This window comes from Lepisosteus oculatus, chromosome 6 (assembly GCF_040954835.1).
Source record: "Lepisosteus oculatus isolate fLepOcu1 chromosome 6, fLepOcu1.hap2, whole genome shotgun sequence".
NCBI classification, from domain to species: domain Eukaryota; kingdom Metazoa; phylum Chordata; class Actinopteri; order Semionotiformes; family Lepisosteidae; genus Lepisosteus; species Lepisosteus oculatus.
This window is the reverse complement of record NC_090701.1, coordinates 34,791,834-34,807,653: the sequence shown is the minus strand read 5'-3', so window position 1 is coordinate 34,807,653 and position 15,820 is coordinate 34,791,834. Positions and strand designations below refer to the sequence as shown.

The window sequence follows — 15,820 nt, the reverse complement described above, 5'->3', positions numbered from 1 at the left end:
TTTAGGATGTTCTGTATGGAAAATAGTTTTAAAAATCCTCATGAAAATAATGCTTTTGATTACAGAATGTCACATGGGTGGCATACATCAGACTTTTGCCAAAATGTTGCTTCATATTGGAAACTGACCAACCGGTTTAAAAAGAGCCAGACTTTCACAGCAATGCCCACAGCAGGCTCCACTGTGTGGATTCATGTTCTGTAGACTTGACTTCTGTTGCTTTCTTTCCATGTTTATAAAACTAGTATTTAAAACTCTGTTCTCCTCTCTCTAATTGTAGTTTTTACAGGTTAATAGCAAAGCAGACAAACAGTCAGAGATGAGAATGTCCAAGTCCATGGGAGACCTGAAAGGTTCTCCATACAAAAGCTCGGAGAGAGTGCGCAAACACTCCACAGGTGAGCCTCAGCCTCCAGCCTCTTCACACCCAACCCAGACTAGCTCAGATATTTTCTGTGAGGGTATCCCCCTTCCCTTTCTTTCTGCCCCCTTTCTGTTCATTCTTTTCTGTTGTCATGCATGTGAAACATCCATTTTTGTGCCTGCTTCATCTTGGCAGTAGTTGTCCTCCAATTACAAGCATATTTGTAGCTAAATCCTAATTATGCATTAGCCAGACTTGCTCAGTTACATAATTTGATTTGATTAGTTGAAGTGACATCATTAACCAGATTAGATGGGGATTAATGGGTTACCCTGAGGTTCACTTACATTTGGTTTTCTGTAACAATCCAATATATAGCCATCTGTAATGGTAAATGGTCCTTTACCAGCAATTTAAGATTTAATTTCAAATTAAGCATCACCCTTGCTGGTTCAATCTTTCAAGTCAGATGGTCAATGATCATAGTGTACCAGCTCTTTTAAACACAAGACAAAGACTGCTTTCTTGTTTTCGCACATTTGTCTTGTATGTCTGTAATCAAGCACATGTACAGTAAGTTCTGTACTTTCAACTGAGTGAAAACCTCACAATTTCACTTTACGCATTAAGCTATGCTAGGTCGTTTGAGATCTCTGAACCCATCATTCAAAGCCTGCTTACAATGTTATGTTAAAAATCTGTTCTTACCTGTACTGTTTCTTTGGCTGTAGTGTTGAGGTCAAAAGTATGTAACTAGTATGTGCCTGAGGTTAGGCAACTTTGCTCATTAGAAGTCATTTCAGATATGTAATTCTCACTTGGCATAGATACTCATTTATATGTGGGCAGGATTTCTTCTTAACAAGAAGGTTATTGAGATTTAATTATTGAATACAAATTGATTTCAGCCTAAAATCATATTTAGCCTCTATTCTCCAAGGTCCTGTTGTTGTGTTGGTAAGATAACTCATCACGAGTGCTAGTAATGCCGTACTTATTGCACATTATTCTGATTTTCTGTTGATTCTTGGGTGACTTGAGACATTTCATCAAAGTTTTTAAAGTCCCACCTGAGTTATAAAAGAAACTGAAATTCAGAATGCAAACAAAAAGCAACTTAATTATTTGAAGAATATCCAAATGTATGAAATTGTAATTTGATTCTTCTGGCTGTACCTATTCAAGCTTATATATTGAATATAAGCTTTTTTTTCTTTTGTGTGCTTTCATGAACAATTATCACAAGAAAGTCATTACACAAATTCTGATGATTGGTTCAAAAAACAAGAAAATATTCCCGTAAGAAAACTAAATAGATACTTTTAGCATCTTTTTGATGAGAGACAGGGTATTACCTCAGTAAACTGTTCATCAGCAGAAAGTACACCACTTGGGGACTTCAGGGCTTACAGACACATCCCTCTTTTGTTTCTACTTCTAAAAAGTGTACCTATTACCAAAGGTTTCATTTTGCTCCAGTTGAATGTTGCCTTTTCCTGGCCTTATGCTGATAACATTATATACACAAAACATTGGAATATAGTCCATCTTCCAATCACAAAGAGTGTTACTGTTTATGGGCATGTTGGCAGACTGCCACGTTTAGCAGAAGGGGGCGTCCTCATTAGTTTTCCCATAAAATTTCCTTACTGAGAGAGACTGTGCTGAACTGGAATCTTAATCTTAGTTAAGAAAGCTGGAGAGAGAGTTTTGATTAGGAGGTACATCAGACTGGGATCTCTAGAGAGAGATGTTACAATAAAGCAAAACAGCCTTACTATGTGGTTAAAAATAAGTTTGTAATTAAACAAGCTCGAGAGAGTATTAAAGCAAAATTAAGACTGGAAAAAATAATTTATTATGGAACACATAAATATGTGTGAAAATAATTCCTTGCCTGTGACCAGTGACGTTCTAGAAGTCTAATGCATACAGATAGGAACACATAAATAGTCTTTCTTAAAAAAAGTGTCATGTACTGTATAAAGAATATCCGTGTCCAGTGATTGCTGGTCGCAGCTATGTTTTTTATAATTGATTAGGAGGTACATCAGACAAGGGTCTCTGGAGAGCTATGTTACAGTAGAGCAAAACATCAATTACTGTGTGAATAAAATTAGTTTAAAATGAAACAAGCACAAGAGAGTGTTCTTAAGCAAAATAACATTAGAAAGGAATGCCTTTAAATTTGAAAATGTAGGATAATTCTAAAAGTATCTAGTAAGGACAAAAAGATTGTAGAGAGAAAGACTACAGCTGTAACTTACCCTGCCCTGTGGTCTAGAGATGGGTTGTTATGTAACAGCAGGGGTTAAATTTAGTGTATGGTAAAATGCACAAAGTAAAACTAAAAGAGATATTCAAATTTTTAGGATAAAAGAAAAGCGAAGCTATTCAAATCTAACATCAATAATAAAAGGTTTTTACTACAAAAGCAAAAGAACTGTAAAGGATGAAACAAAATATATCTGGTATAACAATGGATAACTTCTAGACAATTAAAAGGAAGTGGCTGATGTACCAAATGGGTATTTCACTCAGGTGTGCACTAGGGAAAAATTCAAAAGTATGCCTCAGGCAGAGGAAGAGCAAAGTTCTCTTAAATAATACAGCAAGTGGTTTCATTCCTCGAGCATAGCACGTTGTTGAAATGTGCGAGGTTATGGAAAATTAGGAATACTGGAACACAGGTGCCCAAAGTCCCATATAAGCATTGTAGTCCCTTCCTTTTTGCACGTTATTTACAGTCTAATTTCAATTTTAATCTAATTCGAATATGAAGAAAAAATAAATTCAAAGTATGTATATCTTATAACAGTGTTATGTAATAACACTAAAGTAAGCATACACAATTTGTTAAGGGACAAGTAATAGGTTTATTCCATGCTGAAAAAAAGAAGAAAGAAAACACGTTTCGGCCGTGGAGCCTTCTTCAGGTGTGATCAATAACACAATTTGTTATTCACCTTGCCAAACACTCTGACAAAAAATATCTAACAAGCCATACCATAACATGAAAATAAAAGGGGAAGAAGACAAGCTTAATCATAGAATAATCATGAATAATAAATGCTCTTACTCATAAGAAATAAAATGTATGTCACATACAGTGCCTTTAGAAAGTATTCGGACCCCTCCACTTTTTGTACAGTTTGTTGTGTTGTAGACTTATTTGAAAATGTATTGAATTGATTCTTTTTTGCCATCAATGGACACACAATACCCCATAATGACAAAGTGAAAACACATTTGTAGGAATTTTTGCAAATTTATTTAAAAAATAAAAAACTGAAATCTCCCATTTACATAAGTGTTCAGACCCTTTACTATGACACTCCAAATGGAGCTAAGATGCATCCTTTTTCTTTTGATTATTTTTTAGATGTCTCTAGAACTTGATTGTAGTCAACCTGTGGCAAATTCACTTGATTGGGCATGATATAGAAAGACACACACCTGTCTTTATAAGGTCCCACAGTTCACAGTGCATGGAAAAGTAAAAAACTAAGCCATGAGGTCCAAGAAACTGTCCGTAGACCTCTGAGTCTTTTTGTCAATGCATAGATCTGAAAAAGGGTATACAAAAATTGGCTATGCATTGAAAGTTCACAGGAGCACAGTGGCCTCCATCATTGTCAAATGGAATAAGTTTGGAACCACCAAGACTCTTTCTAGAGCTGGCCTTCTGGCCAAATTGGTTATTTGGGCAAGAAGGGCCTTGGTCTGGGAGGTGACCAAGAACCCAATGGTCACTCTAACAGAGCTTCAGAGTTCCTGTGTAAAATTGGGAGAACCTGCCAGAAAGACAACCATCTCTGTAGCACTCCATCAGTCAGGTCTCTATGGTAGAGTGGCTAGACTGAAGCCACTCCTGACTAAAAGGCATATGACAGCCCGCCTGGAGTTGGCCAAATGGTACTTAAAGCATGAGGAAACTCAGAGCATGAGGAAAAAGATACTCTGCTCTGATGAGACAAAAATTGAAAGTCATGTCTGGTGAAAACTAAGTACTGCTCATCACCTGGCTAATATCATCCCTACGGTGAAGTATGGTGGTGGTAACATCATGCTGTGGGGATGCTTCTCAGCGGCAGGGACTTGGAAACCAGTCGAGATTAAAGGAAAGATGAACAGACCCAAGTACAGAGAGGTCCTTGAAGAAAGCCTGCTCCAGAACACACACAACATTGGACTAGGGGAAGATACACCTTTCAATAATCCAAAGCACACAGCCAAGACAATGCTGTAGTGACTTCAGAACAAGTCTCTGAATGTCCTTGAGTGGGCCAGCCAAAGCCCGGACTTGAACCCCATAGAAAATCAGGTGGAGAGACCTGAAGATTGCAGTTCAACAACGCTCCCCATCCAATCTGACAAAGCTTGAGAGGATCTGCAGGGAATACTTATGTGAATTGGAGATTTCAGTTTTTTATTTTTAATAAATTTGCCAAAATTCCTAAAAAGGGTTTTTCACTTTGTCATTATGGGGTTTTGTGTGTCGATTGATGGCAAAAAAAGAATCAATTCAATCCATTTTGAAATAAGTCTACAACACAATAAATTTTGGAAAACGTGGGGGGGTCTGAATACTTTCTGAAGCCACTATATTTTGTCTGCTCTTTGACTGGGTAAGTGAAACCCTCTCTTGCTAAGTTGCTTTCCTAGAAAAAAGGAGGTCACGTTTGGCCTTTATGCCTATGAAAAATTAAAGATGAACAAAAGATAGCATACTTGGTCTCCCTTTGCCTCACTGACACCTGCCATATTTTCGATCAGTACAGTGAATGTGCTAAAGCTGTTTTACATTTTTTTGTGAATTATTTGATATTGCTCATTTGTATTTGCAAATGGTGATTTTGGGAACTTGCTGAAAATGTCTTCTTGCTAGTTTGGAGATCCTCGTGCATGGGATATAATATCCATGTTTTGGTAGTGAAAATATTTTCGACACTCTAGTTAATACAGTATTGCAATCGCTCAAGTGAGCTGTACTGTAAGCAGTATGAATTTCCAGCTTCCCTGAAGGCTACTGGTATGATGAATGGGTTGTAATTGGTGGCTTTTGCAATAAGCCTTCTGTCCCCCAGAGTCTGTAATTGTGCAAGTCTGGTGAATTTGCAGCTTACCGTGTGCCCACATGTTTTAAAGCACACATTAAAGCCCCCAGTAACAGTCACAAGCAGTTTCAGTGATTGATAAAATTGTGCAGTCATTCACTGATGTCAAGCGGGGAAACGCTTCAGTGGAAATGCTCTGTTTTTGCATTAGCTACACTTGGTGAGCACTCATGAAGAGCTTTAATATTTAAATGCGGTCCCTGCACATAATATGTTGGATCTCCAGAAGGCAGTTTTTTTAGTTTTCTTTAAGGTCAATCAGTTTTGATTATTAATAAGTAAAAGCACAGATGCAGTGTATAAGCAATGGAGTGGCTGGTTCCCTGTTCTTATTCTTTGGATTATTTTTTTCTGCCTTTATTTTTAAGTATCTCAAGTCCAGATCCCTGAATAAACACTTTTTACATTTGGCAAGATTATAAAGGTCCATTGGAAGTTGTGTCAGAGTGAAAGTTAAGCCCACATGTTACATAGTTTGGCTGCCACATTTTCCATAGAAATTGAGGAATTTTTAAATGTATTTCTTCTGCGCAACAAAACATCTTAAATAAGATATAAGGGGAAACTTCAACTTTACTGAATCTTGAAGACATGATTATTATGGGGCATATAGGAAACCATATGTAGCCTGTCACAAAGTGTCCTTATCTGTGATATTTTGCAAAACATGCTTAGAGGGTACTGCTAGAGATATGGTCAGTATGTAACATAAATAGTATTGGATGTCCACCCAGATATAAAAAAATGAGCTTGCCCATGACGATTATTCCTAAATGTCAAAAGCAAAATTTCTCTTAACTTCTTTTAAAGTGCACATGTGGTCATAGTTATTATGGAACACATGTAGGAAACAATGTGTCAAAAAATGTCCTTGCCTAAGACCAATGACATCCTAGAAGTCAAATGCATACAATATGGGAACATATAAATAGTCCTTCTTAAAAATGACTTATTATGCCGAAATCCTATATATAGCTTCTTATAATTTTCAAAAAGGGTCGTTGTTTGGGACACGCAAATAAAACTTACATTAAGTACTGTATCAAAAAATGTCCGTGCCCAACGATTGCCAGTCACAGCTGTGTTTTTTGTATTGTAATAATATAGCAAAAGTCAGGAAAGGTATTTGCCCTAGTAGTGTGTGATCGACAGATCAGGCAGGTTCAGACAGGAGGATTAGGGCTCGTAAAGAGAAGGTTGTAGGTTCAGACTCCGGGTGAGGCATTGCTGTTGTTTCATTCAGCAAAGTACTTCACTCAATACTCATAATATATTATTCCGAGCTGTATAAATGGGTACAGCAGTCAGGTATTTTGAATAACCATAATAATATCACTAACATTTTGAGAAGTGTCATGAATAGTGTTCAGGTTCAGCAGTGGCAGAACATGTCGGTGTGTTGCTCAGGAAGGGCTGTGTTCCTTTCCTTATTGCTGCTGTTTTGTGTTCAGGGTCTCTGCAACCTGGGAGGAGCTCCCCTCCACCAGGCAGCGTCCCAGAGGAGCAGCAGCAGATCGCCCGGCAGGGCTCCTACACCAGCATCAACAGTGAGGGAGAGTTCATCCCTGAGATCGTGGAACAGACCGTGAGCATCTCTTCCCCCACTAGGCCACGCCCCCTGTACTCTGCCCTCTTTATTAAGTGTCATTAAATCCCACCCAGGTTTAGAGACACTAAAATCGCTTAGTTTTCTCGTATGGTAATCGGATGATTACAGCTACTGTTTTAAATTAAATTATTTTAATTACCGTTGAAATTGAAATCCATGGGGCAGCCAGATCCTATTCCAGCAAAGCAACACGTGCAAGGCGAGATACGCCCTGGACAGAACGCCAGTCCACCGCAGGGTACACACAGATACAAACACGCACACACTCCCACCAGGGCTGGTCTTTCCAGTCAAGCCAGTTGTTAACCTACCCATATGTCTTTGGACTGTGCGAGGAAACAGGAGAACCCAGTGAAGACCCATGCAAACACAGGGAAAACATACAAACTGCACCCCAGAGACTGAACCCAGGACTCCAGTGCTAACCAATGCCCCACTGTCATGGTTATAATGGGGCACATAGGAAACCATATGCAGTCTGTGGAATAAGTGATGAAATCTAAATAGTGTAATAAGAAATCTAGTTTCTGAAATCCCCTAATCTGTATTTTTCCCCAGTTTTTCACTCAGTCCTGGATTAGAGTTATTTAATCTTTTGCTGTGTTGTGTGCTGATGTAGTGTCGATGTGTGGTATTTTGTCATGTGGCTTATTATAGAAGAAGGTTTAGACATACCAGGACTCTTTAAATATCAATACAGATTCTAAACTGTGTGCAGCACAGACATGGATTCATTCATCCAGCAAGATGAAAGACGAACAAAGAAGAAGGATGTTAGTCAAATTGATACTATGGAAGCAGGCTTTTGTAGGGATTCAGTGTTCACTTAATAGTCTGGTAATTGGGAAAAATAGTGTATAAATTCAAAATCCTGTTTTCAGTATGGAAGCACAATATTGATTTCATTTTTTTACAACAGATCCTGGAACCCTTTGGAAGTGCTGAGGATTCTCTGTCAGACAGCTGTAAGTCATTAGACAGGTGAGTGGCAACCAGCCAGAAAACATGCAAGGAGTTGAGTTATCAGCATCATTCTTGGGCAAATTACTTGATACACTTAAGCTGAAGAAAGACATGTTTTAACCAGATGACTGCATTCAGCACACAATGCACTGCATATACTTTAAAAAGAAGCCAACCAGGAAGATTGGTAGTGGAGGTGTTAGTGGGGCCAACAGGGGGCACTCACCCTGCAGTCCATGTGGGTCCTAATGCCCCAGTATAGTGACGGGGACACTATACTGTAAACAGGTGCTGTCCTTCGGGTGAGACATAAAACCAAGTTCTTGACTCTCTGTGGTCATTAAAAATCCCAGGGTGTTTTTCGAAAAGAGTAGGGGTGTAACCTTGGCGTCCTGGCCAAATGTCCTATTGGCCCTTACCAATCATGGCCTCCTAATAGTCCCCATCTATGAATTGGCTTCATTACTCTGCTCTCCTCCCCACTGATAGCTGGTGTGTGGTGACAAGTGTTATGTGTTGGAGTGAGAAACTCTTTCATCGGTTGAATTCAGGGGGGACTTTAGGGATGCCAGACCGTTAAAGCTCCAAGTGAAGTTTAGCCAATTATCATAGTGCTATGGTATCTTTCATAACCAAGTAATCAGTACTGTGGTTTAGAAATTCTCATCCAAGCAATGGTACTCCATGTTGTAGTGTCATCATACTAGGCCACCATGTTGGTTTGGCAATTCTGGTTCAGTAGGAAATAGTAGTCTTTTTGTCCATCCCATTACTGCCCAGACCTAGCTTTGCTTATTTTCTGAGATCTGACCAGATCAGACCCAAAGGTGATAGTGTCGCATAGCCCATTCACTCTGAAACTGCAATACCTAGGGTAATCATTATCTTAGCCTCGAAACAATGAACAATTAAAGGAAGTGGCTACATAGAAACTTCTAATGTGAACTTGGATAGCTGTTATCTTGGTTTTAATGTCCCTTTGTTATCATGATCTTGAATTATGATGTAAATTTATTGCAGATGAAACGAGAGGACTTAGTGCTTGAAGTGTTACTTCATAAGAGGTCAGCATAAAGTAACAATGTATAATTTGATCCTCTAATTTCTGAGATTGCAGAGGATGGAACTATCCGAAACTGTACTCTTTTCTCTGTCGATGAGAATTATTTGATATCAAATACATTTATGCAAAAACACAAGTGCAATACAAATTACAAATTGAAATGGACATATTTTTAGGCAAGAGGTTTGTATATAAATGTGGAATTGTTTTATTCTGACAACAAAAAAAATGGAACAGCTTTTTGTTAAACTTTTGAAAGCATTCAAGAGATATTGTGTAATAAAGATTCAGCAATGTGTTATACTGTATGTGAGGACTCAAACACTGGCAAGAAAAATATGCAAGCTAAAGACAAAAACCTTGAACTCTATCGTTGCAGCCCTCCGTACTCACAGTCGGTGTCCAACAGAGAGAAGAGTTACATGAACCACAGTTATGAATATGCAGGTGGGACATTTGAGTGCTATGAGTAACTATTTTACTTCATAAATCACTTATAGAGATGGAATTTATAATGAAAATTATAAACTCCATTACATTTTTGCTTGCTCTGTCAGCCTGCCTATTTGCTTCATTGTTGTGTTTTGTCTCCTTCTGATAAGATTAATAGTGAGGCAGCCTTTTAAAAAGCCTAAGATTGCCAATTCAATGGCAGAGAGGTTAAATGTTTAGTTAAATTTAAGAGACTTTACCGAACTGTGAATGACAGACATTGCTTAGATTTCATCTTTCTTGGATATCTCTTTTATTCGGTCTCTACTTTTTATAAAACTTCATTTTTTCCCCCATTTCTACAGAAGGGAAGTAAATAACGTCATCTCCCTTAGAAACGGCAACAAAAACAAAAAAAGCAATCATTATACATAACAGCTGCTTTCAATTGCTCTTGGCCTTCTAACACATTCTTTATGTAAAGCTCATGATTGTAGATCAGTGCTGGAGTCGGCAGTGGTCACCCTGCTACTTAGTAATTGCAGATTATTCAAGTGCTGTGCTGGAGATGCAAAAATTACTTTAAACACTGTTTTTCCCTTATAGACCTCCTCTCTGATAACCTTTTTGTACCATCTTTTAGAATTATTTGTGTTTCCCAGTTATAGTTCCTTTTATGAGAAAAGCAAGTGATGAATACAGGCCTACAGAAGGCACTTTTTTACACAAAGGGTGTTGGGAGTCTGGAAGAGAAGTACCTAGCCATGTTGTTGAAGCCAATACCATCATGTCTCTTAAGAACCAGATGTGACAACCACTAAAAAGAAAACAAGCTTCTCTTGTTTACAAAATGTTTTGTATTCTGTGTGTTAGGTTTATACTTACATTGGATATATGTAACAACATTAATACTTTACTGAGAAAAACAAAGTTTAAAAGATATATCTATTGAAATGAATATAGGCATGAGCTACAGCCATTCATGTCCTTTATTTTATAACAGAAATTCCTTTCTAATAGAATGGTTGCACGTACTGTAGGTATTGGATTTGTCTCCTCAAAAACACTTGCTTTAACACTAGACCTAACTGATTGTACTACCCAACTGCTTTCTAATTCTACGTTCTGAATCTTTTGGTAAATTGGGCTCTGTTCTGTTTTGCTCCAGGTAACAGATATGGCAAAGGTGGCACCTTTCCAAGACAGTTTCACCTGCCCCGTCAGCAGAAGGATTACAACGATGGTAAGTGTGACAACGCACAATGACATGGAAGTACAGAGAAGCTTTCAGCATAAAATAAACATATTACAGCACATATTAGTTAATTATTTTTCAAGAAAGGATTTATTCGTTTATTTCAGGATAATTATAAATTCATAAAAGCACAGATTCAGGAGAGATTTTTTTTTAGATGTGAAATATTACAGTAATGGAATGCTAATGCTAATGAAACGTTTTACCATTATATTGCTCATGTTACCCTTTAGTATCCTTTCAAGAAGCAGTGCAGAAGTGAAGAATGTTTCCATATTTGGCTTTTGACCGTCATGAGTGGGTGCAGAGAGATGAACTGTCTGAGAAAAGGGCAAAGCGGCCTGAGGCCTGTGCCATGGTGACTGGAGGACAGTTAGGGACCACGTTGCGTGGCAGCTGTCCCTTGTCTCACCGGTCGCCGTGTGTGCGGTGACGTCTCCCCAGGGCGCAGGACCTTCCCCCGCAGTTTCATGCCCCCGGAGAACCCCTTCCCGCTGGCGTCCTCCAGCAGGACCCGCAGCTTCAATGGGGACAGCGCAGCTTCCACCCTGCAGTACCACGACCTCAGGACCATCACCTGGAGCCCAGACAAGACCGGCCAGATCTCTGCCCCCTCCAAGTGTGAGTCCCCGCCCGCGGGCCATGGCGGCGCTCTTCACACCGGGCAAGCTTTGGGGGTGGCTCCACAGTCTGTTTTCGCCTCCACTTTTAACTAAAATTCAGCTTTTAATTATTCCAGGACTAAGGTATTTTGACATTAAGGAAGAAGTAACATGGTAATACGGCAGTCTTGCAGTTTTACGTGCCCTCAATTTAGGGGGTCTCAACGTTATGCGGGTGGCTCTGGAAAATCAAAAGTATTGTAAAAATGCTTTAGCCTCTGAAAAATTTATCAAGCATGCCTGCCAGAGCTAGTTAGTGAGCCTATATAGTCATCTTATTTACTTTTATTTACTGTTTCTATACTTCTCTTTAATATCTTGAATTACTGTAAGAAGTTAGTAGCACATTAGTTGCAAGTCAGCTGTATAGGCCTTTGGAAACACCAGGCGGTGGGATCAACTTTGTGCCATTGCTTTGGCAGCACTGTTGAAAACTCCTGCATAAAATATTAAGAGGCTTTTGTTTTCTTGAAACTAGTGGAATTAGTTTTAAATACAAAAATATAGTTTCCACAGAACAAGTTAAGCATGTGCTTTGGTTTCTGTAAATCATTCAAGCCAGCAGAAAAAGATCATAATAAGGGTGTTATTGATGTGATTTCATCTAATAATCCCATTTAAAACCCATTTTGCTTTAATTTTTGTAAATGTACTTCAGACATATGTTAGTACAGTTTGGCTTCTAGAGTAGTAAAATGATTGAACAGAGACATAGAAATGCATATACTCACAACTATATGTCATAATAAACCCACTCTAAATCTGTCTATAGTATTTAAGAGAAAAGCATCATTAATTGGTCCAGTCTGTGTTTATCATGAGAAAGCACCAGAATAACCCTCTGTTGGACTGCAGGGGTATTTTTTTAGTTACCAAAAATGGAGTAATGTTCTGCCTTTTTGTGCTCATTCTTTGTTTTGATTTAGCTTGGCTTTAGTAATAATATTGTATTATGTATTGTATATGTATCATATTTTCAATGTGGATATTTAGGAACTGTTGGTTTGTGATTAAAAAATTAAGATCAGTATCAATCATTAGACTTTACCAAAGTAAACTGAGAACAGGAGAAACTTTTTTATAGAAAGGTCTCGATTAGCAAGATGGGACAAATGTCCCCTTTTGTTTGTAAAAATTCGTCTTTCATATCCTAAATTTTGACTTTGTAGTGTAACGATCAAACTGGTTTAATGGCTAGATTAAGGAGAAAATAAGGAAACTGTGAGCAGTTTCAATATTTAAGAGTTGGTCTATGCCTATGAATTCACAGATATTGAATAATGAAACTTTTTTTCAATATTTCATTTCATAACAGTCATACTTGTATCTTAATGTGAATGTGGTACAACATGATTAGTCCTTTAACAGCTGTACTGTGCTTATCCCAATGAAGTCTATAAAAGGGTTGTACTAGATTATTCACTACTGCCAAGTTGCCTGACAAAATACACAGTAGAGTCCTTGAAAAAATTAATCCAAAAATGTGAAAGTTTGCCTTGTGATCTACATGCAGTACTGTCTGAACACAATAACGTGTTGTGTCAGGAAATCTCACAGAGAACTGTACAGCTGGAGATTCTCCATGATTTCTAGCCAGGATTAGCTTGATGAACTCTGTGTTGGTGAGCACAGAACACACCTTTTTAAAGTGGCCACCCAATTACTCTTACCAAGACAGCTATTCCAGATTATACTAGTTATGCGAATGGAATACTGACTAATAGAATAATCAGCTAACTTCAACAGCTAAGAGAATATGAATGATCAATCATGCAGCCTACAGCTAGTCAGTTGCTGCTGGCTGAACATATACAACTAGCGATGGCTACAGTAGATTAGCTCTCACTCATCTAGGCTTGTTTTGATTTGCAGCCCCTCTTGCGCCAGTGAACTGGAGGCTTGGGAAACTCCTGGGTCGGGGAGCATTTGGAGAAGTGTACCTCTGCTATGACGTGGACACAGGGAGAGAGCTGGCAGTCAAACAGGTGCCCTTTGACCCGGAGTGTCAGGATACCAGCAAGGTGAGAAAACTACTGTGGTCATCAACAGCTCAGCTGCACTCCCACTGCTTGCCTGCTCAGTACTAGGATGGGAGACCCCCCCCCAAATAAACCAGGTTGTTTCTGTAAGTAGAGGCAAACAGCAGGCTGGTGAGGTTTCATGCTGATACGTGCAGAGTATTGCATGCAGGTATTAAAACCAAAAGCTATTAATCCAAAATGGAAAATAAATTGAAAATGCTACTTAGAAAAAAGACTTTATGTGTTTGTTGTGTTAAGTGTTAAAGTTAACCCATTTAATATATTTTATATAGTGTGGGGAAGCAATTTAAACTAAATTGGTTACATGGAAAAAGAGAATTTAAATCAAATAAAGTAATGTTGAAATTGTGCACTGCTCTTGTAAAACCTCATTTAGAATGAGTGTGCAGTGTCTACATTTTTGGCCACCACATTATAGAAAATATAGCGGGGATTAGTTCAGCAAAGATTAGTCAGATACATTTTGGGATCTAGGGGAATGCCATTTTCACGTTACTGACAGGCTAATAGATCCTTGAATTAGACCTGATCCACACATTTAAAGTTCTCAACAAACGGTCAAACCAGTGAACTAAAAAAAAATCAACAATAAAAAACACAAACCAGAGGACACAAGTTGTCACTACTTGTGATCTGGAGGTATTCTTTATGCAAGGGGTTGTCGAGGCTGATACCTTGGCTTCTTTCAAGAAATATATAAGATCACTTTATTGGCCATATACAATTTCTTGTATTAGGAATTTGTCTTTTCTCATACCCCAACTTGCTCTCCATGAGACCCACAGACATACAAACACAGACAGGGAGAGAAGCTTGGGGTCAGAGCGCAGGGTCAGCCATTTATACAGCGCCTCTGGAGCAGTTGGGGTTAAGGGCCTTGCTCAGGGGCCCAACAGAGTAGGATTCCTCTGCCGGCCGCAGGATACAAACCGGTAACTTTCCAGCCACAGGCACAGTTCTTTAGCCACAGAGCCACCGTCACCGCCCCTTGATATGGAAATGGATGCAAACTTATGTGTTGATGGACCAGTAGGTGGTACTCCTCACTCTGGATAAGCATTTCCAGTCCAGTGCCCCAGGCTGGTCATCTGAGAAATGGTTGCCGAATAAGGCTCCATCCTTAAGAGTGGATGTGAACCTGAGATTCTGACTGCTAGATCTGCCAGTGTCCTGGGTAAATATCACTGTATAATAAGTCCTCTGTGCATTTCCCTTTATATACATTGTTGAAGTAAATTTGCACTTGTTCACCAGCTCTGTAGTGGGGCTGCTGGCATTTCATCCAGGTGCACTTAATTGTAGTGCAGAAGCAATTAGTCATTTGGCAGTTTTTTATTGCCAAGCAGCACTACCTGTCTTAATGTTATTGATGAAAGTTATGGCTGTGGCAGTGATTAATGTTTTGCTATTGATCATAGTTTAAAAAAATAGATTGAATTGATCAACAGACAGCATGAAGGAGTAAAAAACAACATCACAATACAAGTTGTGCTGTGCATGACAGAGTGAAACTGTTGGAACTTTACTAAAGCAATTCAACAGTAACAAATTATTGCAGTTTCTGCTGACAGCGCTTGAAATAATAGGTTAATTTTCACACGATAAGGAATTCACTAAACTAGAAACTAGTAGGGAAGCTCTTTACTTGCACAGAACTCTTTTGGCTTAAAATTGTTACAGTGGAAAACTCCAGTGTTCACTCTCAGTAGTGATCAAGCTACATACTGACGTATTGAGCCTACATGGTAGTAACATTAAAACCCTCTTATCTACTACTTGGTCATGTTCTTCATGATAGCTCTTATACTTTCCTTCTAATGTCCAGGCTAAATGGAGCTGGTTGTAAATATGTGCATAACATTTGTCTGTGCTGTGTAAAACTGAAATTTTAATACTGTATATTCTCATATTATGTGCTAACACTCAAAGATACAGAAGATAAAAATCTTCTCACAGGGCTAGATGGCTGTTAGCTGTGTTGTATTTTCCCTGAATGTATACTTTGTGCAACATCAAGAAAATAGTATTATATGCAATAACAAAATACAGTACATGCACTTTGTTGGAAAGGACAGAATCAACAGAGATAACTGATCTTGCATATGTGCTGTTATTGATGTCTACACTTTCAAAAAACCTCTATACTTGAAAAAGATTGTAAAATGTTTTATGAATGACAGAAGTCTCATTCTCTCATTGTGTTTTAGTACATATTAGCTGTGGCACAACACATTCTGAAATTTTGGTTTATTAAGTAAGACATACATTTCCATATTCAGTACGTACAGCACTATTCTAGGGATATTGAAGCCT

General features: G+C 38.5%; 1 protein-coding gene across 4 annotated transcripts in view; it reads left to right on the top strand.

Annotated features, from left to right (window-relative positions):
* The window catches only part of map3k22 (mitogen-activated protein kinase kinase kinase 22), a 72,431-nt gene that overhangs the window by 49,301 nt on the left and 7,310 nt on the right, over positions 1-15,820 (top strand). For all 4 annotated transcript variants that reach the window (XM_069191218.1, XM_015354300.2, XM_069191219.1 and 1 more), the window contains 7 exons: positions 281-398; positions 6,933-7,066; positions 8,010-8,071; positions 9,496-9,563; positions 10,717-10,791; positions 11,248-11,424; positions 13,338-13,486. In XM_069191218.1, coding sequence (XP_069047319.1) covers positions 281-398; positions 6,933-7,066; positions 8,010-8,071; positions 9,496-9,563; positions 10,717-10,791; positions 11,248-11,424; positions 13,338-13,486 — 783 coding nt within the window. The remainder of the gene's footprint in view (positions 1-280; positions 399-6,932; positions 7,067-8,009; positions 8,072-9,495; positions 9,564-10,716; positions 10,792-11,247; positions 11,425-13,337; positions 13,487-15,820) is intronic.